Raw genomic sequence first — 25,487 nt, 5'->3', positions numbered from 1 at the left:
GCTTTGAAATAGTTTTCATTTTAAACATTTGATATCATTTCTTAATATGGGTACAAATAAAACTGAAATCAGCAAGTTCTAAATTACATATATTATAAAATAGTTCACTTAGAGCTAGGAAGCTTCACTTTTTGAACATTTTAATTATAAGATTTCAAAAAAATCCTGAATGTAGTTAACAATCATCGAGGTTTGTAAAAGGTCCACACGAACTGAATCCACGAGTTCGCAGAGAGCGCTTAGCTCCGCCTTGAGTGGATACTGCCCAGAGGTTTGCGCGGGAGTTGTTTGGGGCACTGTTGTATTTCTGGATGGTGTTAAGTTGTGATCAGGTGTTGGAAGGTTGGAGATCGAGTTCAATTCTGGTACGCTGATTTGCAATGCAGTGTTGGATGACACGTCGCTGGGCGATGATGGGCTATAGATTGGCAAGGGTGGGTTGGATGGCATGTTGCAGTTTTTGGGCGATGCAGGGGGGCTGGATGCAATAGAGATGGGAGATGCGGGGCTATTTCCCAAAAATCTGCCTTCCAAGGCTTTATATTTTGTTGGGTTGTCCCTCCTGTAATTAAAGTTTGTGAATATACGTGTAAAACAGAAATGTCTGGATTTTTTTTTGTAATAGTTAGCATTTCAGATTTCATTGTCTTTAACATGCACAAATTTTAAAATATTTTTATGAATTTCTTTTACCTAAATTTCGTTAAAACGATGTCTTCTTTCTCAATTTCTTGGTTTTTAAAAGGGAACACATCGTCATTTTCTTCTGTGGTTTTGCTCATTTTTCTGAGGGGGGAAACATAATTAGGATTATAGAAAGAAGTGAAAGTATGTTAAGAAAAAAAATTTAAAATTATAAAATAAGTTTTGCTTAATACGACTTTAGAAAAGATAATAATGCATGAAAAAAAAATACCTCCGGGTCAGAATAAGCGAGTCTTCAGACTCACTTATTTTCCTTTTTACTCCAGTTTTAACTTTGGGCTCGTAAGGGTCATCTGGAGAATTTCTGTATTTATAAAGATTTTTTGAAAATATTTTATTTATTTTAAAACCTTAATGATTTTTTATACAAACTTCCAATAAAAAAAAACCCAGAAATCAATTTACCCTGACTCAAAGATCCCTACATACGACTCCTCTCCTAGTTTGATCCATTCTTCCTCAAAATCGCCATAAGATCTTGAGGGGGAAGATGTACATGGGTACATGTCAGATTCCCTGGAGAGACAGAATGATGCTTTACGACCCAAGAAAGATAACTCTACATAACTAAGAGAGCAATAAACGCTGTTCTTGTCAAATGTAGAAAAAAAAATACGTCATGACATAACTTGAGATAAATTTCATTGTTTTACTGAAACACAACAAGACCAACAAGACGTTTAAAACTTTAGTTGTAATGTACCGAACAACAGAGCTTTTCTCCCAAATAATTCGCTGTCTTTTAACATTATTCATGGAGAAAAATACGACCTTCTCATAAAAATTATGTTTAATCATTACATGTATGTACACCTATACATAAAATACTTCTCAATAAGTCAAAAATGTTTCTAATAAGTTGGGTTTATAGCTCTCTTAAGTATGCTAATTAATTGAAGACACGCAGATCTTTATTCGTTATACACATATTAAGTTCAAGACGTGTATTTTGAAAATAAAATTGAAAAAAACTCTGAAATTTGTACATGTATTACGTTATAGTAAATTTTTAAAAAATCAAAAAAAAAATTAAAACTTTCATAAAAAAGAGTTAAATTGTACCATTTCAAAATATAGTCCGAGAGATCGGGGTTTTTTCTCCTATTTGAAAAATTAATTTAAATACTCACTGAAACTTGAAGAATTCTTCAGCCATGGTTGCTACGCTTTTAAGTTTGAGGTCTATAACTCAGTAGCTTTTGTCAAATTCACCCTACCTATTTATACCCGAGGGTAGACTATTGGGGGTATGCATGATTTTTGTGGGTGGTAAAGGGATGGGAGTGAAAAACAAAAGAATTTGTTTAGAGCGTCTCTTTTCTTACGTGTTTGTACCTAAAACGGGGTTTTTAAAATACGCGCAATTAGAGTCATTGCACCTGCGCTTCAAGTGTTTCCGTATCAAACGTGATAAGAGCTGTATGACGAAATAATCATGATAACTTAATATTTCTCACACATTATCGACATATTAAAGTTTTAGTATCTTATTGCTTTTAAAGCGTTACATATCATTAGAAAGATAATGTGCTCTAGTATTACTGCAAGTACAATAAAAAATTATCACAGTGTTCCAGTGATCCAATACCGAGGACAATGAATTATACCTAGATAGAGTTTAGGACTTAATATTTACAGTACATATTTTAAAAAGTAGAAAAAACAGACATTAAATGATCTGATTTTTTTCCATGAGTAGATGTGATATAAAAGCATAAAGTTTAAAATGGGTTAATAATTACACGTATCATCATTTGTTATCTCCAAGAATACAAAGTTCTTTACAAATCAGGTGCAAAGACCTATGAATGTGACGAATGTCATATTTAATGTAGGTCACGAGAAGTCAATACCCGGATAGAATCGTTCCATACAGACCGGGCAATGTCTGTTATATGTTGCATTACACTCCATGTAAATTGTTATAACATGTATGTCAATCACAATCTCAAAAAGATTCAACTAAAGTTTTGCGCAATAAAAGATACCCTTATCCAACACACTAATAAATATAATTAAACAATTAAGTGTGTGTCATCAATACCATTTACATGTAATTTATGAATTCCTTCGTTAAAGTGATAGTCTATATTTCACATTATTTTAACCCAAACCATGCCTCAATATCTGTCATCATGTGTGTATCACTGTATGAGGGTTTCCACGAGAGAGAGAAAGAGAGAGAGAGAGAGAGAGAGAAATGATCATGTGACCAAATTTTCGCGCGGATATGTTTCACGCACTACACACATGCAGGCGATGAGAAAAGATGGGGGAGAGACCCGTAAAGATGATGTTCCTTATGTCTATTGTTTTATGTCCTGTGGTTTTTGGTGCTGTATTGCCAAGGAGTACCAACAGAATCGTAAAGACATGTTACTCGCCTTGTATTAATATCACGGTGCACGCGTCAGAAGTTCGAGACGTTTTTGTGACATCATGTAGACTGAACTCTGTATTCGTAATTGGAAATATGTCATCGGTACGAATTCACCCGCTAGACCAAAAAAACGGACAATGTGGTAAGTCTTATATTTTTCAGTTTCAATTAAGTTATCTTGCACATATCCCATATAACATGTATAACGAACCTCACCCCTACCCCCTTTTTTTTGGACAAGTAGTACTGAAGTAATTAAATTTGCATCAATCTGTTTTTTCATGTTGGTATAGAGATGATCACTAGTAAATTAATCTTTTATCGGTCATTAAAAAAGTACACATAACTGCAAACAGACGCTCAATATTTAAATTAAGATCGGGTTCGACATAATATAAATTCGAAAATCAGAGGCATTCCGAATGTTTCATTAATTCTATTTTTAAATTTCAGAGCCAAAACAAATCCCAATTACAACAAGAACAACGATTCCAGCTAGCCCAGAGATCCAAACACTGAATCTCTCTAAAACAGGTAATGGAGGTAAGATATTTCAAAAGTATTTAACACGTGATGTTTGTGTATTAATCAATGCGTGGCAAGTACACTTTCTTGAACATTGTCAAGGTGAAAAGAAGAAAGAAATGTTCAGAATGACTTTGTTTATTTTTCAGAACCAGTTGAGAAAACGACTCGGCCTGGGATTACAACAAGAACAACGACTCCAGCTAGCCCAGAGACCCAGACACTGAATCTCTCTAAAACAGGTAATGGAGGTAAGATATTTCAAAAGTATTTAACACATGATGTTTGTTTATAGTCAATGCGTGGCAAGTACACTTTCTTGAACATTGTCAAGGTAAAAAGAAGAAAGAAATGTTCAGAATGACTTTGTTAATTTTTCAGAACCAGTTGAGAAAACGACTCAACCGGGGATTACAACAAAAACAACGATTCGAGCTAGCCCAGAGATCCAAACACTAAATATCTCTAAAGAAGGTAATGGAGGTAAGATATTTCAAAAGTATTTAACACGTGATGTTTGTGTATAGTCTGATTAGTCAATGCGTGGCAAGTACACTTTCTTGAACATTGTCAGGGTAAAAAAGAAGAAAGAAATGTTCAGAATGACTTTGTTGATTTTTCAGAACCAGTTGAGAAAACGACTCGGCCTGAGATTACAACAAGAACAACGACTCCAGCTAGCCCAGAGACCCAGACACTGAATCTCTCTAAAACAGGTAACGGAGGTGAGATATTTCAAAAGTATTTAACACATGATGTTTGTGTATAGTCAATGCGTGGCAGGTACACTTTCTTGAACATTGTCAAGGTTTAACGAAGAAAGAAATGTTCAGAATGACTTTGTTTATTTTTCAGAACCAGTTGAGAAAACGACTTGGCCTGGGATTACAACAAGAACAAAGACTCCAGCTAGCCCAGAGATCCAAACACTGAATCTTTCTAAAACAGGTAATGGAGGTAAGATATTTCAAAAGTATTTAACACATGATGTTTGTTTATAGTCAATGCGTGGCAAGTACACTTTCTTGACGTTGTCAAGGTTAAAAGAAGAAAGAAATGTTCAGAATGACTTTTTTTTTATTTTTCAGAACCAGTTGAGAAAACGCCTCGGCCTGGGATTACAACAAGAACATCGACTCCAGCTAGCCCAGAGACCCACGCACCGAATCTCTCTAAAGAAGGTAATGGAGGTAAGATATTTCAAAAGTATTTAACACGTGATGTTTGTGTATAGTCAATGCGTGGCAAGTATATTTTCTTGAACATTGTCTGAAGAAATGTTCAGAATGACTTTTTTGTATTTTTCAGAACCAGTTGAGAAAACGACTTGGTCTGGGATTATAGCAAGAACAACGACTCCAGATAGCCCCAAGACCCAAACACACGACATGATGGGTGATGAAAAAGAAGATCTTGCAGAGGGTATATCTGGTTCATCCATCTATATCATTGTCATTTGTTCACTTAATTTGTTATTACTCTTTTTATTTAAAACAAAGAAAATAAAAAATATGTTTGTAGATAAATGTAAGAAAAAAAGAAAACATGTGAAAAGAAAAAAAAAGTTTAGTTCATGGTTGTTTAGAAAAAATCAGATAGTTAAGGAAAACAAATTACCATCAAAATATGAGCTTCAGGAAATTATAAGACCTTGTACAAAGTCAAAAGATGAATTTGATGATGATGATTTTTATGATGAAGTAAACTTTGATGCAAGATTGTACGCTAATAAAAAATAGATTTTGTAAAATTATTTTTTTTCTAAAACACATGTAAAGTATATGGTGTTTCATAAATTATGTGAAGAAATCTTGTTTTTTGAGAACTACATTTGTTTTGTAGATTATCTGATATGGGCTATCATTGTTACGATTTGCTGTAAAGTGTCTGTGGTCATCATAATTCGACTTTCAATTAAAATTCGATACACAAGAATGCATGACATACCAATGCAATTGACGGATATTGACTCCCCTGCTCCTACCACACCACCACCAGCTGCTCCTTCCGCACCACCAGCTACTACACCACCAACTGCTTCTGCACCTGTCACTCCAACAGAAACACCACATACTTCTACACCTGCAACCCTGAAACCTTTAATTGGTCCTTCCACTCCCGTCAGCAAGAATACCAGGTTGCAGAGCAAGAAGAAGCTATTATTTCAAGAAAGTCAAATGTAAATTATTTCGGGAAGTGAAATGTAACAGGAGGGATTCTGTGACTAGTCATGTTTCTTTTTTTCTTTTGTTTTTCGGAAAAGACCAGGTGTGCTTCTGCATGTAGGGATTTTTTTTATTTTTATGTTGCATTAAAATTTTATGACAACATTATATACCTGAAAACTTTTACCTCAATTTTTTTTTTAAATTTCTAAAGTGTTTTGTGATCCAGGGTGATCTAGTATTTTGTACATTCCTAAATAGAAAAGTTTGCTTTTTGCGATATGTGGTTTTTTAAACACTGGGTGTACATTGTTAACATTGAACAAAGGGTCAACATTTTTTTTTTTACTGGTTGTGAAATATTTTTATGACTTTTTTGTGTAATCTAGTCTTGTTAACTAAATAGTTATGAGTGATTTGATATCAAGCACTGTGATTGAATTGTGGATTTTGTTAGCTTACCATTTTAGATAGAGATTTACGATTTTGTAGTCTTTTATGACAATATTATATCATTGGCTGTGATTATGTCACAAATTTTTCTCACTTATCTTGTAACTGAAACTGTATACTCACTCATCATGGGTTCAAACTTTAAAACAGAAATAGAGTAAATATTTAATATGTAAACATTTTCTATTTACAAACCAATATTTTTTACTAAATAAATGTTATATCAGGAAAAAAAACCACAACTGTGAGTTATATGAGTATGAAGTTACTAAGATAATTTTTAGTAGTAGGATGAGACTACATCCTTCTCCAGAGAGAGACTTGATTGTTGAACAGTTTTGATTAAAAGTTATTTTTAAAAATAAAGTAGCTTTTCTTATTTTTTTTAATTAAAAAAAAAAGGATGGTTGATTGGTAACATTTCTTTATTTCGGGAAAGTGAAATGTAACAGGAGGGATTCTGTGACTAGTCATGTTTCTTTTTTTCTTTTGTTTTTCGGAAAAGACCAGGTGTGCTTCTGCATGTAGGGATTTTTTTTATTTTTATGTTGCATTAAAATTTTATGACAACATTATATACCTGAAAACTTTTACCTCAATTTTTTTTTTTAATTTCTAAAGTGTTTTGTGATCCAGGGTGATCTAGTATTTTGTACATTCCTAAATAGAAAAGTTTGCTTTTTGCGATATGTGGTTTTTTAAACACTGTGTGTACATTGTTAACATTGGACAAAGGGTCCACCTTTTTTTTTTTACTGGTTGTGAAATATTTTTTTGACTTTTTTGTGTAATCTAGTCTTGTTAACTAAATAGTTATGAGTGATTTGATATCAAGTACTGTGATTGAATTGTGGATTTTGTTAGCTTACCATTTTAGATAGAGATTTACGATTTTGTAGTCTTTTATGACAATATTATATCATTGGCTATGATTATGTCACAAATTTTTCTCACTTATCTTGTAACTGAAACTGTATACTCACTCATCATGGGTTCAAACTTTAAAACAGAAATAGAGTAAATATTTAATATGTAAAAATTTTCTATTTACAAACCAATATTTTTTACTAAATAAATGTTATATCAGGAAAAAAAACCCACAGTTGTGAGTTATATGAGTATGAAGTTACTAAGATAATTTTTAGTAGTAGGATGAGACTACATCCTTCTCCAGAGAGAGACTTGATTGTTGAACAGTTTTGATTAAAAGTTATTTCTAAAAATAAAGTAGCTTTTCTTATTTTTTTAATTTAAAAAAAAAAAGGATGGTTGATTGGTAACATTTCTTAACAAAGTAAACTGAGAATAAGAAGCTTTCGTACTAAATATTTATTTTAATTGTTGTGTATTTCTAAATTAAAGATATGACAGACAATAGTCTCTTGAAAGAAATCCTGGACTCCTTAACTGATGTCGACACTATCAATCTGTTTGCTGCAGCCAATGGTCTAACCGGTGACATTGAGGTCGAGAACCGAATAAAGGAACTTGAATGGAACGAACATATAGATCATTTATGGGAAGAGCTCCTCCTTGATCTGGAGCCTGCATCCAAGCGACCAAGACAATCGCCTGACAATGACCAGTCATCAACTAGCGTTCAGTTGGGCGGTGGGGATGATGATGAAGCAGAAAAACCTTATTTTATATGGAAAAAAGAAACTCGAACCTATAAAACGAAACTGGCCCGTGACACGACCTTCAAGGTAAAATTCAATGACCAATGGAGAGGAGATAAGTTAATTGATATTTATGACAAATTGCATGGCATGTTCGATGACGTATTGTCACAGGCTAGGGGTCACGATGCTGATTTAGGCAGAGTGGTGTTAAGTCATCCTAATTTAAACAACTCCATTGTCGTCCCATTACAATCGTGGGAAAAGCTCAATGCAGATACCGTGATGTCCGAGATTACAAAGGTGCTAAATTCGAACGAAACGATCCCCGTGGACGAACATTTACTCGTCACTGTAGGATCTATCGACTTGCCCAAGGGCGGGAGCTGGAGTGGAAATAAGTTACCGGTTACGTCACTGTTTGGGCCCAACAATTCCCTTCATAAGAAGAAATCCGTATTGTACGTTGAAAATGACAACAATCTCTGTTTACCCATTGCCATAGGTCTCTGTTTCATGAAAACCTGTAAAAAGGTTAATGCCGAGACGTGGTCTCGTTTGACCGGAAACGACTCTTGCGCCACAATGCAACACGTGATTGAACACCGAACCGTTCCCAAACACTATTACGGTAATCTACTCAAAAAATCGCGCAGGAAATGCCAGACAGATATGGCAATTTGGCTATGTAACAAAGCAGGCGTACCTTTTGACAGATACCTAGGGTTAAATGATATCGAACCTTTCGAAACCCTACTGAATGTGAATATCAATGTAGTGTCGTCTCGGGTAGGAAACAAATTCGTCCGGGTTGCAAAAGAGGACACAGAGAGAATAAGTCTTTATTTATATCATGTGGAAACAGAAAACGAGAAACATTGGCATGGTATTGGAAACATCCAGGGCTTTTTCAATGCTGCTTATTTTTGCCATACGTGTTTGAAACCTTACAAAACCAAAAGTGCACATTCTTGTGCGACTTCCTGTGACGTATGTCTACACGATAACTGTTCCGAGTCCGAATTGCAGGTAGGATGTCTATCCTGCGGTCGAGTCTGTCGTTCACTAGCCTGCTTCGAGAGACACAAAGTCGGTAAAATGGTGCACAAAAACAAGGTTCCCCCTGCATGTGAATTGTGGTATCAGTGTAAGAAATGTCGCGTTAAACTGGCAACGGCTAAACGCAACCCTCAGCTCCATGTATGCGGCGAGTGGCAGTGTTCCAGTTGTTCCGAATACCATGTAGGGACACATCTTTGTTATCAAAAGGCATACAATACGGATCCAGAAAAAGCGGAGAAGAAATTCATCTTTTACGATTTTGAGACTCGTCAGGATGACATTTTTGAATGCGATCAAGGCTATACCCCCTCTTGCATCAGATGTCGAGAATGTGCCAAGAAAGATCGGCAGTGTGCAAGCTGCAGATTGTGCCTAAATTGTAAAGATCCGTCTTGCGGACTACACCTTCATAAAGTCAATTTTACGGTATTACAGACTTCTTGCCCCTCGTGTGAAAAAAAAGAATTGAAAAAAGATTCAAAATGTAGCCACTGTGGTGCGCGCTGCGCAAGATGCTCTCAAATGAAAAAATCAAAATTCGTTCGCCCTCGCTGTCCAGATACTTGCGGTCACCGAGAACTGATCTTTTGCGGCGAAAACGCTGCACAGCAGTTTTGTGCCTACATTACTCAGCCACACGTTAAGAACACGATTTTAATCGCCCACAACGCCAAGAGTTTCGACTTGTATCCGATATTAGATGTACTCATTGACCGACATTCGATTCGACCAGATAAAATCATTTACAACGGATCCAAAATAATGTACATGCATATCGCCAAGAAACTCAATCTCACATTCTTGGATTCGTTAAATTTCCTTCCCATGAAATTAGCAAAGATTCCGGAAGCGTTTGGTCTAGAGGAACTTAGCAAGGGATACTTTCCTCATTTTTTTAATACGAAGGAACATCAAAATTACGTGGGTCCCTATCCTGCTCTAGAAGACTACGGATACAATTTCATGTCGTCGGGAGAGAGGAAAAAATTGGTCACGTGGCATGCAAGTAAGAGTTCGGAAATATTTAACTTTCAAGAAGAGATGTTAAAATACTGTCGCTCGGACGTTGACATCTTAAGAAGGGGTTGTATGGCGTTTCGAAATACTGTCCTTCAAGCCACGACGACAGAAACGTCAAACGTTCGACCCGATGGAACCATTTCTACGACCATCAAAGATGGTGTAGACCCCTTTGATTACGTAACCATCGCAAGTGTTTGCATGGGTATATATAAAACTTTATTTTTGAAACACAACACCGAAGTAGAAATCACAAAAGACCAGACGTCTACCTGGCATGCGTTGGACAAGTTTGAAGGGGTACAAGGGGTTCGGCTTGATGAAGATTGGATTGCGCTCAGTGACCTGGAAAAGGAGGAGAATACGGAAGTGGGAAAACAACGACTAACGAGTCCCATTGCGGTCGTACCTTCCCAAGGATATGTCAGCAAGGACAATTACAGTAAAATATCTATTCAATGGTTAGAATGGATCATGCAACGAAGTCGACAACGAGGTACACCTGTACACATCCGTCATGCTCTGAATGGAGGAGAATACCATGTACCAGACACCAATTATCGATGCTACGGTTTTGCCGAGAATCCTCAGGGGAAAGACACCATCTACGAATTCTATGGTAAAACATTTTACTGTGGAAAAATGTTGGTTCTGAATTTGCCCCTTCCTTTTCCCTAACGGAGGGGAGGGGGGGGGGGGGGCGGCGGCGGCGGCGAATCTGTTTTTAAAAACATGATTTATACATTTGTGTTTGTAGGTTGTGTGTACAATGGATGTCCGGATTGCTTCCAGCAGGACCGATCAGATGTCAAACACCCGGCGACAAACCAAACGTTGGACGAACTCTTCAAAATGACCAAAAAGCGAGAACGAGAACTCAAAGAGCGTGGATACAGGCTAGTCGTCGTATGGGAGCACCAGTTTCGATATCAACTGACAAAAAACACAGAATTGCAACACTTTGTCTCTACGTTGGATTTGCAAGACAGACTGGACCCTCGTGAAAGTTTTTTTGGCGGTCGCACAAATGCCATAAAACTACATTATAAAGCTCAAGAGGACGAAAAGATTCAGTATTACGATTTCACGAGTCTCTACCCTTGGACGAATAAATATTGTCGTTATCCCGTGGGTCACCCGACCATCATCACGGATGATTTTGAGGACATGTCAAGTTATTTCGGTCTTGCCAAAATCAAAGTTCTTCCTCCTAGTAATTTGTACCACCCCGTGCTTCCATATCGATCCCAAGGAAAACTGAAGTTTCCGTTGTGCCGAACGTGTGCGGACAATGAAAATCAGCATGATTGTGTCTGTTCTATAGAGGAAAGAGCTATTATAGGTACATGGTGTACCCCCGAAATCCAAATGGCATTGCAAAAAGGGTACAAAATTTTACAAATTTATGAAATCTATCATTTTGAGCAATCGTCCCAATATGACCCTTTGTCTGGTGAGGGGGGTTTGTTTGCAAACTACGTCAACACGTTCCTAAAAATCAAACAAGAGGCATCGGGATTTCCTCCCGAGTGTGACACTGAAGAGTCGAAACGGAATTACATTCGACGATATAAAGAAAATGAGGGTATAGATTTAGAGTATGAAAAAATTCAGACGAATCCAGGTCTGCGCTGTTTAGCCAAACTCTGCCTCAATAGTTTTTGGGGAAAGTTTGGTCAGAGGCTAAGCATGAAACAATCCTTGTTCTTTCACGAATCCGAAACTGATAAGTTTTTTCAAATTCTGTCAGATCCCACAAAAGTCCCTCACAATTTTCACATTGTTTCTAGGGACACTCTTCAATTTGAGTGGAGTAACCATCCCATGTTCATGCCCCCGGATTGCAAAACAAACATATTTCTAGCAAGTTTTACTACTGCACATGCGCGGCTGCGACTTTATAGTGTATTAGATAGATTAGGGGAAAACGTTTTGTATTTCGACACAGATAGTGTTATTTTCAAAACACAAAAGTCGGATGACTTGCATTATCTGCCTATTGGAAATTATTTAGGGGAATTAACCAACGAGATCAAACCAGAAGACGGTCACATAGTGGAATTCGTATCTGGGGGCCCCAAAAATTATGCCTATCGCACACTCTCGGGCAAGGAAGAATGTAAAGTTCGAGGGTTTACATTAAATTGGACCAACTCTAAAATGATCAATTTTGAAGCTATTAAATCATTAATTTGCACAGGGCAAGATAAACAAATCGAAATTATTAACCCATGTAAAATATCCAGGGACAGTCGGAAAAGAAAGTTGTTAAACCGGGTAGAAACCAAACATTATCAAATGGTATACACTAAAAGAAGAATTCTGCCCAATTTAGATACGCTGCCATTTGGATTTCATTGAAAGAAAAAGTATGAAAATAAAACTGCACAGTTTACCCGAATTTATTATGATATTCACATTTCAGTTCAATGTTTTTGATTACATCATTACAGTATATACAATAAAATGTTATCATAAAAGGAGTCTTTTTCTTTCTTTCAATTTAACACTCAGTACGTAAGCCAGGGAACTTGTTTCTTGCGTCGTTTCATGGTTAAACCAGGGGGTTTTCCTATTGTTTGAGTTCTGCTGACGTAACCACTCCCTGTCTGTGAGGTGTCGTTGATTGATTCACTCGGTGTTGTATCGGTTAATGTCTTTTCAGGCATTTGTTTTTCATCCTTACTGTCATTCATTGTGTCTGGTTTAACAGGCTCTTCTTTGTCCTCGATTTTTTTAAGAAGATGTTCGTATTTTAATTTAGGTACTAGTATCATTTCTCTCGCCATATTTGTCGATATGATGTACAATAGGTTTCAATAACAGCGAAACTAATGGTAGATGTTTCAATAAAATCCCACGTTTCGTTTTCGTACTGACTTCTCTTGATCCAAGGGACCGAATGTACGATTGGTAAGGTTTCAATTTATTTATATCGTTCTTTGTGAGAGGAAATGTTCCCGTGTAGATATTTAGGGCTATTTCACAGATAACATCGTATTGTTCACTGGTCAAAGACTTTACAATCATTTTCTGTTGAGAACTGTTTGTACTTAGCATAAAGCGTATAAATGCTTTCTGCTTCCGTATTCTTCGATTCATTTTTGCAATATGAGCAAAAATGATCAAGTGTATGTATTTATAGGGGTTGGTAAATAACCATGTCCTCTCCAGGCAAAATATGAGATCGCAGTTGATATTCTTTGTTCTGGGTAGGTTCTAAACACACATGCAAATAGCCAAAATTTGGACGTGTTGCAGCTTCGTATGCTGCTTTGAAAAATGGTACACATCCTGGTAATATTTGTGATCCGAAGGTGATGATCTGGCGAGAATCACGGTAATTCTTGAATAAAATCACATTTAGACAGTTCAAGGATATGGTCCTGGCATATTTACCAGGAGGGTACAAATTTTGAGATAGCATCACGGTGGTAACGTTACGGTGATGAGACGTCACAGTAAATAGATGTACACAATCTTGAGATTGCGCAACTTGCAGCATAAGATCGTCTAATACCACTATCGTGTGGTTTACACCCTCTGTATACTGCTCTATGTCTTCCTTGGAGGGTAACCCTTGATGAAGAATAAATCTCGGTATGTTTGCCATCATTTCGTCAAACATGGGTTGATATTCAGAATAAGCATAGATGATTTTATCTACAGAAGTGGAAAACATGCCATCTGCATTTTGCAAGAGTCGTTTAGTGAAATGTGTCTTTCCACTTTGTGTACTACCACAAATTAAAATTGTGGTGGGTGCTGAAAATGGTAGTAAGGATTTTGTTTTCCACCATTCGCTCTGTGTTGCCATGTTTCCCTTTCCTCTACTGATTCTCTAATGAACTGAACGAATATTTATAAGAACTCATCCATGTCGTATATAATGTTTATTGAAACAAGAATTCATGTATGAAACTATGTACAAAATCATCATTTAATTGAATGCTTTTAGAAAATAAAGTATAAACACGTGGCAAAGACATTTTAAGACACAATCTAGATATTAAAAACACAAGTACGTAAAGCCCACACAAATCTGAATAGGAAGGTTGAAGTCGTTTACATTTAAAGTTACAGTATTCACTATTCTTATAAATAAAGTTCTCAATCTCTTGGTAATTCCCAGGTGGTTTCCCTAGACTATCGAAAAAGTCGGCCTCCGAGGAACTGTGTATGATTACAGCGACCCAATGCTCTCCTGGAAATGGCAAAGGTTGCGTATTGATGATGAAGGCACAAGGGTAATGCGTCACGACTTCCGGTAAAGTATTACTGGCATATACTCCTTTTACAAATCGTTTTAGGACAGGTTCATTGTGCACGAAATCGAGGAGCTGTTTTGAATTCATGGTTGAATGTAATTGATGTCCCGGGACTTGTCCACTTCTAGTAGAGAGGAAAAGGTGGCAAACACCAAAACGTTGGCAGCTTTTGCTGTTGCTTGTTTGAACTTGAGTTCGAGTCTGGTGTTTCCTCTTCGAATCAGGTTTAAATATTCTTCACCAAAACCACATGGATCTATGGTAAAGACGAACAGAGAATATCCACTTCCAAAGTTGTCTCGAGTAATTACTAGACCGGCGTCTTGACTCCATTTTCCAGAGGCCTCAAACAGTCGAGCATATGCTGATGAATATTGCCCTGTCGTGAATTCTGTTTTTAAGGGTCTTCCTGGGACGCTTTCTCCGTTTACGTATATTCCTACATCCGTTACACCAAAATGCTCGAAATTGAACGGATTGGTTGTGTAATCCCCATTTACAGCTTTCTGATCTACCAATCCTACAACGATGCGGTCGGGTACTGCCTGAGGAAAAATGTTGTCCCAGTAAAATTCAGTAGATCCTTTAGGAATGGTGTTCATTTTTAATTCATTTCTTGCGATGGTGTATTTTACAGGGGTAGATTCTATCTGCTTGCTGTGATTCAATAGAACACCAGGATCGACTCGCACTTTGGCCACTTTGTATACAACATCTAGTAATTCTACTTTGTAAGCCGGAGAGTCCTGTGTCGACATTATTAGAAAAGGTGCACTAGATCTAAAAAGCTTGATGTAGATATCTACACCATTGATCAGGTATTTGTCGATGTCAAAAATATCTTCCATCAGGTTACCCTCCAGTTCAAATACTTTACTTTCCTGTGTATAGCCATAGCGCAGGACTAGTCCAGCATTGCCACCATTGTAGGCGTTCGCGTCACCCAAATTTCCATCGTCCTTAAAAAACAACTGGGACTGCTTTTGGGAGGATAATTCCTCTCTTCCACCAAACAAGACTGTTTTCAGGTATGCCTTCCAAGGATAATTATTCGTATTAAAGGAAACCAACTTATTATTTAAGTAGACATCCATCTGAGAAAACATGCTTTGCAATGGTAGATTCACAATTCCAGTCTTCTCATCGGTCGCTAATGAGGAGCCATCCGCTTTTAAAATTCTGGCTTTTACATACAATCGACTTCTTTTTAAATCGATATATTCCGCTCCCGATCCAGATACAACTATTTCTATGGGGGTATCTGACACTCCAATACTGGAAATCGGTCTGGCTTCAGTAAAATACACTTTTTCGACTGCTACTTGATTAGTGGGTGATGCAAAGAGAGAAAGTTCCATTGGTTGGGCTATGTCTTTATTATCACTGCTTAAGAAGGCCATCTTCACTGCTTAAAAACGTTCTTGTATCTATCGATCTTAAAGAGTTTTTTTGGCTTTTGTGATGCCTTTTTTCCTCCAGATGTATGTCGCTTTTTAGATCTTCCGTTTGTTTTCTTTTTCGAGACTGGTTTTTTCTTCACAAGATTGATTTTCTTGTCCTTCCGCCTCTTGTGCGATGTTGACGTCTTCAATTTTTTAGTAGGAATGACAGAGGAGTGCTGCGATGGTCTTTTTATACCATTGGTGACCTTGATAAAGGGAACGCCTTCTTGTACGTCTTTAACATGTTCTGATTTGGCTCTCTCTTCCACCGCAGCCATAGGTGTCACTTGAGGAATAGGGTTAACGGGTTCTAACAGTGAATGAGGTCTAATGGGAATTACGTAAGATTTTTGTTTTCTCATACCCCTTCCAATCTGTTTGGGTTTATATTTGTACGGATTGAACTTTTTCTCTGCCATGTTTTTATAAAAAGCTTCCCAGATTTTAGGGTCACTAATGTACGTCTGACTATTCATTATAAAACGTAAGGGAATTTCTTAAAGTGAAGTGTAGCGCTCACCGGTCCGTCTAAGAATGACACTAAGTTGCCTGCTCTGTCCGTTATATATATACAGATTTGTTGTAATTGACCAATCTTTACGGGAAGGTAATAAGGTAACGTGTAGATGATGTTGTTTTCCTGTTTTTCTCCAAGAAAAACTCGTCGTAAGAGGGGTACGTCCTTGCCACCAACAATGGTTTCCTCACATATGTCACAGCATATGTACACATCGGAAGTTTTCTTAGATGGATCCCAGCTCTCTGTAGTAAATTCTGTTAAAGCAACTGTCCAGTATCCATCCAATTGAATTTGTTTATTCAAGTGAACTCGAAAACAATTGGGTTTATTGTCAAAATATTCGGAGCTGTCTGTGGACGTCAACACCATTCGTAGACTCATCCTGACTGATACCGAATATTGAAAGTCAACTGCTTTTAAGTTTTTTCCAGGGAACTTTCCGGAATCCAGGAATTGAATTTAGTAGGCCATCCGTCCCATTTTACAAGCACTTCCTTTTTATCGCCACGCTTTCTTCTTTTCAGTACCCTTTCAACTCTGTACAAAACATCACTTGACTTTACGACTTTTTGAAGTTCTGATTGATAAAATGTACCCTCAATTTGTTCATCAGTTAAATCCTTCACCTTATACACAGGGATTCCGTCTCTTTTGTATCTCTGGGTCACTTTAAAATACTCCTCTGTCCTTTTTTGTTGATAATCTCTTTGGAAAGGATGTTTCAGTTGTGAGATGCGTACATTGTCTCCAATTTTGTATTTAAACTTAGGCTTGTTTCTTAATTTTGTATCCATTGACTTCAACGGGGTTTTCATACTGACTTTCGCCTTAGGTCTTTGTTTTCTGGTTGTGAGATAAGTAACTAGTCTTATTTCATCCGCATTTTCCTTATTGACAGTTGAAGGTGCTCGTTCTCCTAACGATCTGTGAGGTCTTTGGTTATAACTACTCACTAAATCTTGTAAAACATCAACATATCGATAAGTTCTGTTTTTAAGAAAATAACGGTACATCAGGTTTTTCATTGTCCTGATAACTCTCTCCGCATAATTTGCTTTAGTTTCATTTTGAGTGTATATGGTGTGAATTCCCTCTTTTTTAAAAAACGCTTTCACCCAGCGATTTTTAAATTCGCTTCCTTTGTCTGTTCTAATCGTATTTGGTTTGCGTCCACTTTGAAAAACCAATTTAAAACCATCAGTTATACTTTGATGTTGTTTATTTTTCAGTGGTATTAAGAACAGAAAGCGACTAAATATATCGATTAACACTAGCAAAAATTTATATCCGTCATTATGGGAAGAAATGTTGCTAACGTCAGCTAAATCTCCGTCCCACATCGAGTCAATGGTGTCCACCACGACCCTTGAACGAGGAAATGTGCGTCGGATAGGTTTCATTAAACTGTAAGGGTCTTCATTGTTTAAAAACTGTCTTATCCTCACTCTTCCAATTTTATATTTTCCCTCCTTTTTTACAGCTTGGTAAAGTTTTTCTGGTCCTGCAAATGCCCCGGGATTTCCAGGAGTATAATATATTTTTTTTAGATAGTCTGTGTTCTTTGCCATCCTGAGTCATACTGATTAATTCTTGTTTTTAGCTAGTATTTAATAATAAAATGAAAACAGGAGTCATTTATAAATATACAATATATATGATTTTATTCAGAGGGTCAATAATTGTTTGCACAAATACGATTGTACTCGCGAATATGTTATTAAAACAATATTTTCATAGATACACATCATACAATATCATTGGTTTAGTCAGTGTCACATTCGATTATCAATGTTTCTTGTGAGTCACCGTCATTGCATTCCATGGACGTATTAACTTCCTGAGGTTCGTATCCGAAGGGAGTGCATTCTGGGCAATTTAACATCCCAAGCTGGTTTTGATGTGATTCACTGAATGCGCACAGATCTGTATCATTTAGCTCTGGGACACATTCTCTTAATTCCTGGGTAGCTTGAAGCAATCTACTCAGTTTTTGTCTGTTTAGGGTCACACCCTTTCTTGTTGGTACCGGTTTGACAGCATCTTCTGGCTTCCAAAAGTGTCTGATGTCCACTGTTGAATATCCAGGGTTAATGGAGACGTACACTCCACCTCCAATGTGCCACTTCATTTCACAATTGTTCTCTTTGTTCTGCATACATCTTTCTATATCCGGGAGCAGAGATTCAAACATCACCCATCGAGGAAGTGAAAACGTAACCCCTTTCTTTGTTGCGATATAGCGACCGTTGGACTCGTGAAGTGACGAATGTGAATATTGATCTTATTTTTGAAAGGAACGGCTGTCAGGAAAATGTCACTGAAGTCATCCAGGCTGATTCTGCATCGTTCCTCTTGAGATTTTTGTCGTTCTGTACGGTAGGTCTTTGGCTGGTTGACACCAACAGATGTTTCTGTCGTATCGTGAACTAGTGATCTGGCCATGGCTAACTTTTTGTCGTATTCAGATACAGTATTATCTTCAGGTAAAAGAAGCTTAAACAAGTCTCTTTGATTGGCTTTCAGGAGTGCCATCCTGAGACCTGTAAAAGCTCTCGGACCTCTCCGTAGAATGATGCTTAATAGTTTTCTATTTCGATCATAGCTGGTTTTTTCAGCTTCAATCTGCTGCCGCATTTCATCGGTAATAATGTTGGAAGCAAATAGATGTCCGGCAACCGATGAGGTCGTTATGTTTTGCACTAAAGTAGAGTAGTTCGCCTTGATAATGTCTTGGTGCCTTTTCTCCATATTTTGTTTTATAAAGAGAGAGAGAGAGAGAGAGAGAGAGAGAGAGAGAGATGTTGGTTCTTCTAAGTGTAGCTTAGATCTGATGAAAGTCACATAAAAATGCGACGTTTTTATACCAAAAATAACACGTGATTTAATTGACCGCAGACATAAATTTTGCGTGATAAAAAATGACCCTAGACATTTTTTGACTGCAGACATTTTTAATAGTAAAGTCCTGATTCTAGACTTAATCAACAGTATACATCTTTAATTAAAATGACCCCAGACATTTTTGACTGCAGACTTTTGTTAATAGTAAAACCCCGATGCTAGACTATATTGGTCGTATTCAACTTATATTCGATTAGTTTTTTACGTAGTACTGGTGCTAGAGATTCTTCGGCCTTTTCAATTCTTCTCTTAAAATGGGCTCTGTCTATTGCATATTGCATCCATATTCCTTTTCTGTCTTCTAATGGAATCAAATATGTGCACACATTATCATCAAATTTGATTTTCTTTTCCATCGTTAATATTATACTTAGTTCAATTATCTTCAACAATATTTACAGCACTTGACTTCCCAACGACTTTGAAAGAGAGATCTCAGTTCATACAAGTACCATTCTTTTTTCTCAACCTGATCTCGTGATCGCCATATTCCATCTGGACATAAGAACTCCATCGTACCATTGTTATAACTTTCATCAATTGACTTTGAAAGAGCATGTTCCATTATTTCTTTAGGTACACGGTCAGCCATGGTGATTTTAAGGACCTCTGCAAAGTCGGTCATTTCTTTCAAAGACTCTTTTTCAAAACCATCTGCACGCAAACAAAATGTAGACATTTTTGTGGGATCCTTTCTGGATTCCAGGGCCAATCTCACGAGACAATGTTTCTCATGTACCATTTTGTTCTTAAATAGTACTGTTTTTTACAAAAATCACAAGTTATAGAGTTCTCATTATTCGATATATATTCATCAATCAGTTTTTTAACAGCAGCTCCATTTTGCAAGAAATTTCTAAGATTTTTTTCTGTTTGTGTTAAATCGTTTTCATTTGTCATGTATTCTTCCATTATTGTTTATTTTAGATGTTTAATAATACAACTCTCTTATATAGACGGATTCTGATCCCAGAATTTATAGGATGGGTGGCCCCAGACGCTGATGGGTGACCCCAGACTGCTTTATGGGATGGGTGACCCCAGACGGATTTATCACGCTGATGGGTGACCCCAGACTGCTTTATGGGATGGGTGACCCTAGACGATTTTTGACCCCAGACAGGTTCATGGTTGTAAGGTCATTGACCCACACTGATGGGATGGGTCGTGACGTCACTGACCCCACACTGACCGCAGACTATATACCTTACTACTTATCGCACAGTTCTTGACACACATGTAGTTTATTATATAAACGTATTGTCCATTGGAAATAAGTCATTGGAAGCCACGATAATGTACGTTAATGATTCTGCTGCAACGCTTCCGTTTGAAATTGACAAGTCCTTCGATATTTGGTAACCACGGCTATAGTATGGAGATAGATTAAGTAATACAAAACATTGAATGAACCTGACGATATGCGAAAAAAAATATACACCATTAAATAAAACACTTAAAACGTTTGAACGACAATGTAGGAGAAATGCAAAAATAAGAGGCATTATATAAATTAAACGCAATATATATGCAAAGAAAAGTTTTATTAGCGGTTGTAAATGTTCAAACACAATATTCTATTTTCTTCGACAAACTTGGGTATATGGAGTTATTTGATGGTTTGTGGAGACATGAAGCGTCACAAATGTTCAGATTAGTCAAGTAACCTTAGTGGATCAACCGTGGTGACAACATAAATTGAGTTAAGAAATTTTTTCCTAGAATATAAGCCTGATATGTATTTATTGATACAGTAGCTGGAGGTGAAATTGGAACGGAAAAAGAGTTATGATGGACTTTGAAATCACCCCAGTCAATAGGTAAAGTAGGTCGAATGTAACCAGACACACTGACTGTGTCTAAATATACTGTGCCTGTAAAATGACAATCTACTGTACATGAAGATGGTAGGGCCATTACTTTACATAAAAGGGTCCTAGAAGGAGTGTTGAACTCGAGATAGATTGCAGATTTTGTTTTACGTTTATATGATCTGTAGATAAGGAAGGCAAGAATAACGACAATGATAACAACAAGAATATGTGTAGAGTAGCATGCATGATCTGTAATTGGTACAGAAATGCTAGGTGTTTCGGTAGTAGTTATTTCAGAGGGGATGGTGAAATGAAACGATGGCAAATCAACAGGTAGTGCATGAGATGGTTTGGCAGCTAAAACCAGTGGTATTACAACAAAACGAAGTTTATAGAAGAGGTATACGGAGAAGAAATGGAGTAAGGTTGACAAAACTAAAGCTGTTATAGAAAAAATCATTTGGTTAGTAAGGACTGTCTCAGGAAATAGGTTGTCGTCCAATGTTGTATCGGAAAGTTGCTTAAATATAATTTGATCCTTTTTCGTAAGTTGGATTGCTTTTCGTAAATTAAGATGAAGCTTTTGATCATTGGCAACTGATGACGAAAATTTGTGGTCAACAATTTTAAATTGAGGAAGAGTTGCATTAACAGGCTTAGGAAACGTTGAATTGGCGGTAATAGTTTATAAAACATTAAAGGAAAAATAATTATGAAGAAGGGCTATGTTAACAGGATATATAGCAGTTAGATTTGAAGGTGAAGAGTGACATGCATGTGAACCACGAATAATCGTTTCTGAGGACGATTTAACTCTACAGTGACACGGAATGTTGATAATACAGAAGGAGCAACGAGGAAGTTCTTTGTATGATGCTTTACACTGTAAAGATAATTTGGAAGCGTTGTATAATAAAATATGTGAATCATTGAGTGGGCGAATGCTAGTAAAGTTTTGGTCTAGAAGCAAACGAAAATTGCATTCAACTTGAATTGTGTGTCTGTCATCTAAATAAAGACCGGAAACACAATTAAGCTGTGAAATAGATTTGTAAATTAAACTTTCCGAAAGCAGGTAATGATGATGGAAGAAATTTGCTGAATTAATATGGTTTTGTGTTAAGGTTGTGAATGGGGAGTTGTCATGTGGAATAGCAAAGTGTGATGGTAAGTTAAGGAGTTGTGACGCATGGGATGAGTTATTGATTGGAAAAGGAAATGATAATATTTTGAATAATTTCATTGGTTTCCTAAAACTTTAAATAGGAAAGTTTACTGTTGTGAAAATGGTTTCACCATGTCTTAAAACAAATTGCCTTGGTGTAATAAAAATCCACATGTTTCTCGACCTAATAAAATGGACTGTTCGAAGCAATTAACAGTTCCTGAACATTATTAATAACATTTTGAAGAATTGCTACTTGAATTAAAGAAAGAGAAATTGAGTTTTGAAACAAAGACAGTACTCCAAAATAAAATATATTAAGGCGTTCTTCTAAATTTGCTGAATATCTAAGTTGTCTAGATAGTAATGATGTTAAAATGAACTGCATTTGTTCTACCTCTATAATAGATGAGTTAAATTGTTGGTGTAATAATTGTATTTCCTGATGGTTTGTACCCACGGCTTTAAATGCATTATTAAGCCGTTGATCAGCTGATGTTAGGAAAGATGAGAAGTGTTCCATTTGGTGTTCAAAAGCTGTGGGCATAAGGTTATATTGTCGTTGGATTCTTTGTATTGATCTCTTCAAGTTGTTTACGTCATCAACAGTTGCTGTGCCGAAAAGAGTTTTGGAAAGTCCGCCGAAGAAGGGGAGAAATGATCTTTTTCGTCTAGATGGTTTTGGAGCGCCGTGTTCCGGAAGAAGTTGTTTAATGTTTAATATGCTTGTTGCTATCCCTTTAAGGGAATCCAAATGAATGTCGTAGGTGGTGTTTACGGACTTGGCAAATTAGTTATGTTGGTATGTGGCTTTCCTTGGACGATTAAGTCTGACAGAGGCAAGTAAAATGTATGCTTCCAATTTTGTATTGGAGTAATTTCCCCGTGTTGTTCAAAGATGACACCATAGTTAATCCTATTAACACCCTGATCTGCTTATGTTACTGTTACTGTCATCCATAAACAAAACAACACTCAGTTGAACATGTTGCCTACAAAGAGAATGAGGAGTTTTGAGAAAGGATGCCAAAGTAAGAATGAATGAATTGTATACGAAAAACCAGTACTGCGCAATACTGATGTAAAATGTTTGACGTATAAAATAAAGACATTCTGAAAAGATCTAGAAAGATAAAATTTTGATGGTAGGCAAATGTAACTTTGAGAAGTTTTAGGGGCGATCTAAAGTACCAGAGAAGTTATAAAGTACGTGAAGAAGGGAAACTAATAAGATTTGAAGAATTTTCGTTTACGTCTTTTCCCAGCCTTTGTGTGTGTTTTATAGAAATTTTGAAGAGGGAGAGGTGGTATTTGTTCCTGTGGCTCCCATGTGGTCTCGCGATAACCGACCCATTTAACGTTGACATATGTTTTTTCATTCATTTGTTTTTTTCGTAATAGATTTTCTATTTCGTAAAATTCTTGAATTGTTGATCTTGTTCGTGGCGAGGTGGTAATTGTTGAATTTGAATATTCCCTTTTTTCGTGTTTTTTTTCTATTTTAAAAACGTATATACAGTATAACTTATCTACAAATTTAAAACATAACATTATTAAAATCGCATTGGATATGAATAAAATATTCACAAATTATACAAGGTAAGTGATATATAAAAATATAAACAAAATATATACACGGAGCGTAAAATTCTGTAACAGAAATCCAATCAACGGAATGAGTTGGCAAATGCGATGTCCACCTTACTGAAAAAAATCCTCTTTATTTTCCATTAGAGATAGATTAAGCTTGTGTATGTCAGTTGAAGCGGTTGCAAATTCCCTGTTAAAAACACCATTGTTGGTTGGATTGTAAATTCTAAAATAGGCTCCGTAGAGCTACACGTACAAAATCTGAGAAATTTCTCAAGATTGATCTGGGGTCGTCTGCCTGCTGTAATTATCCCCCCGCGTGACTTGAGGGTATATAGCATCCCTGCTGTGCGCGTGTGTATTTATGTATGTAATTTACATATATTAATTTTTTTTTAATTCAATAGGTTTAATAATTATTTCAACGGTTAATTTAATACTTTAATGTGTTTAAGACAGTATATAAATATATATTAAGAGGAGTCAACAATGGACTGCCACAATTTGCATACAGCCAATGCATTTCGTGACAGACAGGTGACAATCATGAATCACTGGGCAATGTAGTACCGCTTCAAAATGTAAGGAAGTAAGTATTTATTATAGTGACATGTGTTGCAGATAATTTGTGTTTTAACTATTTTATCGCCCTAAAACATATTTTAAAAAATAGCCCCTTTTTATACAACAGATAACAGAACATCTACCATGATTTTGGTAATTAGAAAACAAGAATGACCAAATATGATACATCTTGATTAGTGAGAATAGCTTAGATTTTTAACAATTGATCTATTTACCACAAATAAAGATTTATATATCCAATGTTTCTGTTTTTCCTGGTTAAGAAATAGATTATATAAGCGTACATATATCAACGACTAAGACTAGTGCATGTAATATTAAAAGATAAATTCCCAAATTTATTTTATTGCTAAATTATTTTTACACCGCCCTTTGCATGCTCTGATCCAGAATTTTTTTCCACTGAAAGGGGGGGGGGGGGGGGGGTGACTGACCTCCTCTGTGTCTGACGAATGGAAGCAGGTTACTCTCTAAAATCTGTTGGTATCGGTCAGAGTTCATTATGCCAGTAAAGATGCAGATTGGATTTTTCCCTTTGTAAGATATCCCTGCCCAGACATTCACCTAAAAATATTACAAAGCAGTTTAACAAACCAATCATTGAGAGTATGTATATGTGCTATGTGAGTGTTTGTTTGTTGTCTTGCTTTCTACTTTGTTTCATAATTGTAGTTCTAAGGTTTCACACCATTAAAATAATACTTGAACTTATTTTTAAAATCAAAAATACTTATTTTGAATAAACAATTACTAAGCCTGGAGGCTTAACATTTTTTTTAAAAGTAAACGTAACTGTGAAGAAAACAAATTAATAAATATTGGAATAATGTGTCAGCTCTCTACTCACCCTATATCCATGTTTTGGCCTGGATCGCTTCCTGGTCTCCATCTCTATCCCTGATCGAGACTGGTGGAAGAACAAGTTTCCATGGGAGCACATCGCCACCGATGTCTCGTCAGCGAACACAACGTTCCTAAAGTTGGCCTTGTTCTTTATGGCGTTGCATGCCCATTCCATTCTAGCCTAAGAATTCCAATTTGACATAATATAAACTAATTGATTGTCCCTATTCCATTAAGTTTATATTAAACCTAAATGTTTATAATAGGCTCAGTGCATCAAGACTTTGAAGCTATAAAACAATCTCTAATATCCTATTATACATTATGCAGGGGTTGTATGCAACTACAAAATTTTGGAGAAAAAAATACAACATTCAATACCAATCAAATAAAACACACACTTGATGTCATTGTCAATGTTATTTATATT

General features: G+C 36.4%; 1 protein-coding gene and 4 pseudogenes across 1 annotated transcript; 1 reads left to right on the top strand and 4 right to left on the bottom strand.

Moving 5' to 3' along the window:
- Positions 1-144: 144 nt before the first annotated feature.
- On the bottom strand, positions 145-1,350 carry LOC128173903 (uncharacterized; annotated as a pseudogene).
- Positions 1,351-2,665: 1,315 nt separating this feature from the next.
- Positions 2,666-7,403, top strand: LOC128172096 (mucin-2-like; annotated as a pseudogene).
- A 6,877-nt stretch (positions 7,404-14,280) lies between these two features.
- LOC128173902 (uncharacterized protein F54H12.2-like) lies at positions 14,281-15,303 on the bottom strand. Its single transcript, XM_052839573.1, has one exon. It carries the CDS (start codon positions 15,301-15,303, stop codon positions 14,281-14,283), a length of 1,023 nt encoding a protein of 340 aa, XP_052695533.1.
- A 1,963-nt stretch (positions 15,304-17,266) lies between these two features.
- On the bottom strand, positions 17,267-18,907 carry LOC128172090 (uncharacterized; annotated as a pseudogene).
- A 1,378-nt stretch (positions 18,908-20,285) lies between these two features.
- Positions 20,286-22,117, bottom strand: LOC128172089 (uncharacterized; annotated as a pseudogene).
- Between the last annotated feature and the right edge of the window lie 3,370 nt (positions 22,118-25,487).

This window comes from Crassostrea angulata, chromosome 2, assembly GCF_025612915.1.
Source record: "Crassostrea angulata isolate pt1a10 chromosome 2, ASM2561291v2, whole genome shotgun sequence".
Lineage (NCBI taxonomy): Eukaryota > Metazoa > Mollusca > Bivalvia > Ostreida > Ostreidae > Magallana > Magallana angulata.
The sequence above is the reverse complement of the archived record's forward strand: the minus strand, read 5'-3'. Positions and strand labels throughout refer to the sequence as shown.

Excerpts from the sequence above, each read along its gene's own strand:
- LOC128173902 (XM_052839573.1), bottom strand. The coding sequence starts at position 15,303 with ATGTTTTCTCAGATGGATGTCTACTTAAATAATAAGTTGGTTTCCTTT.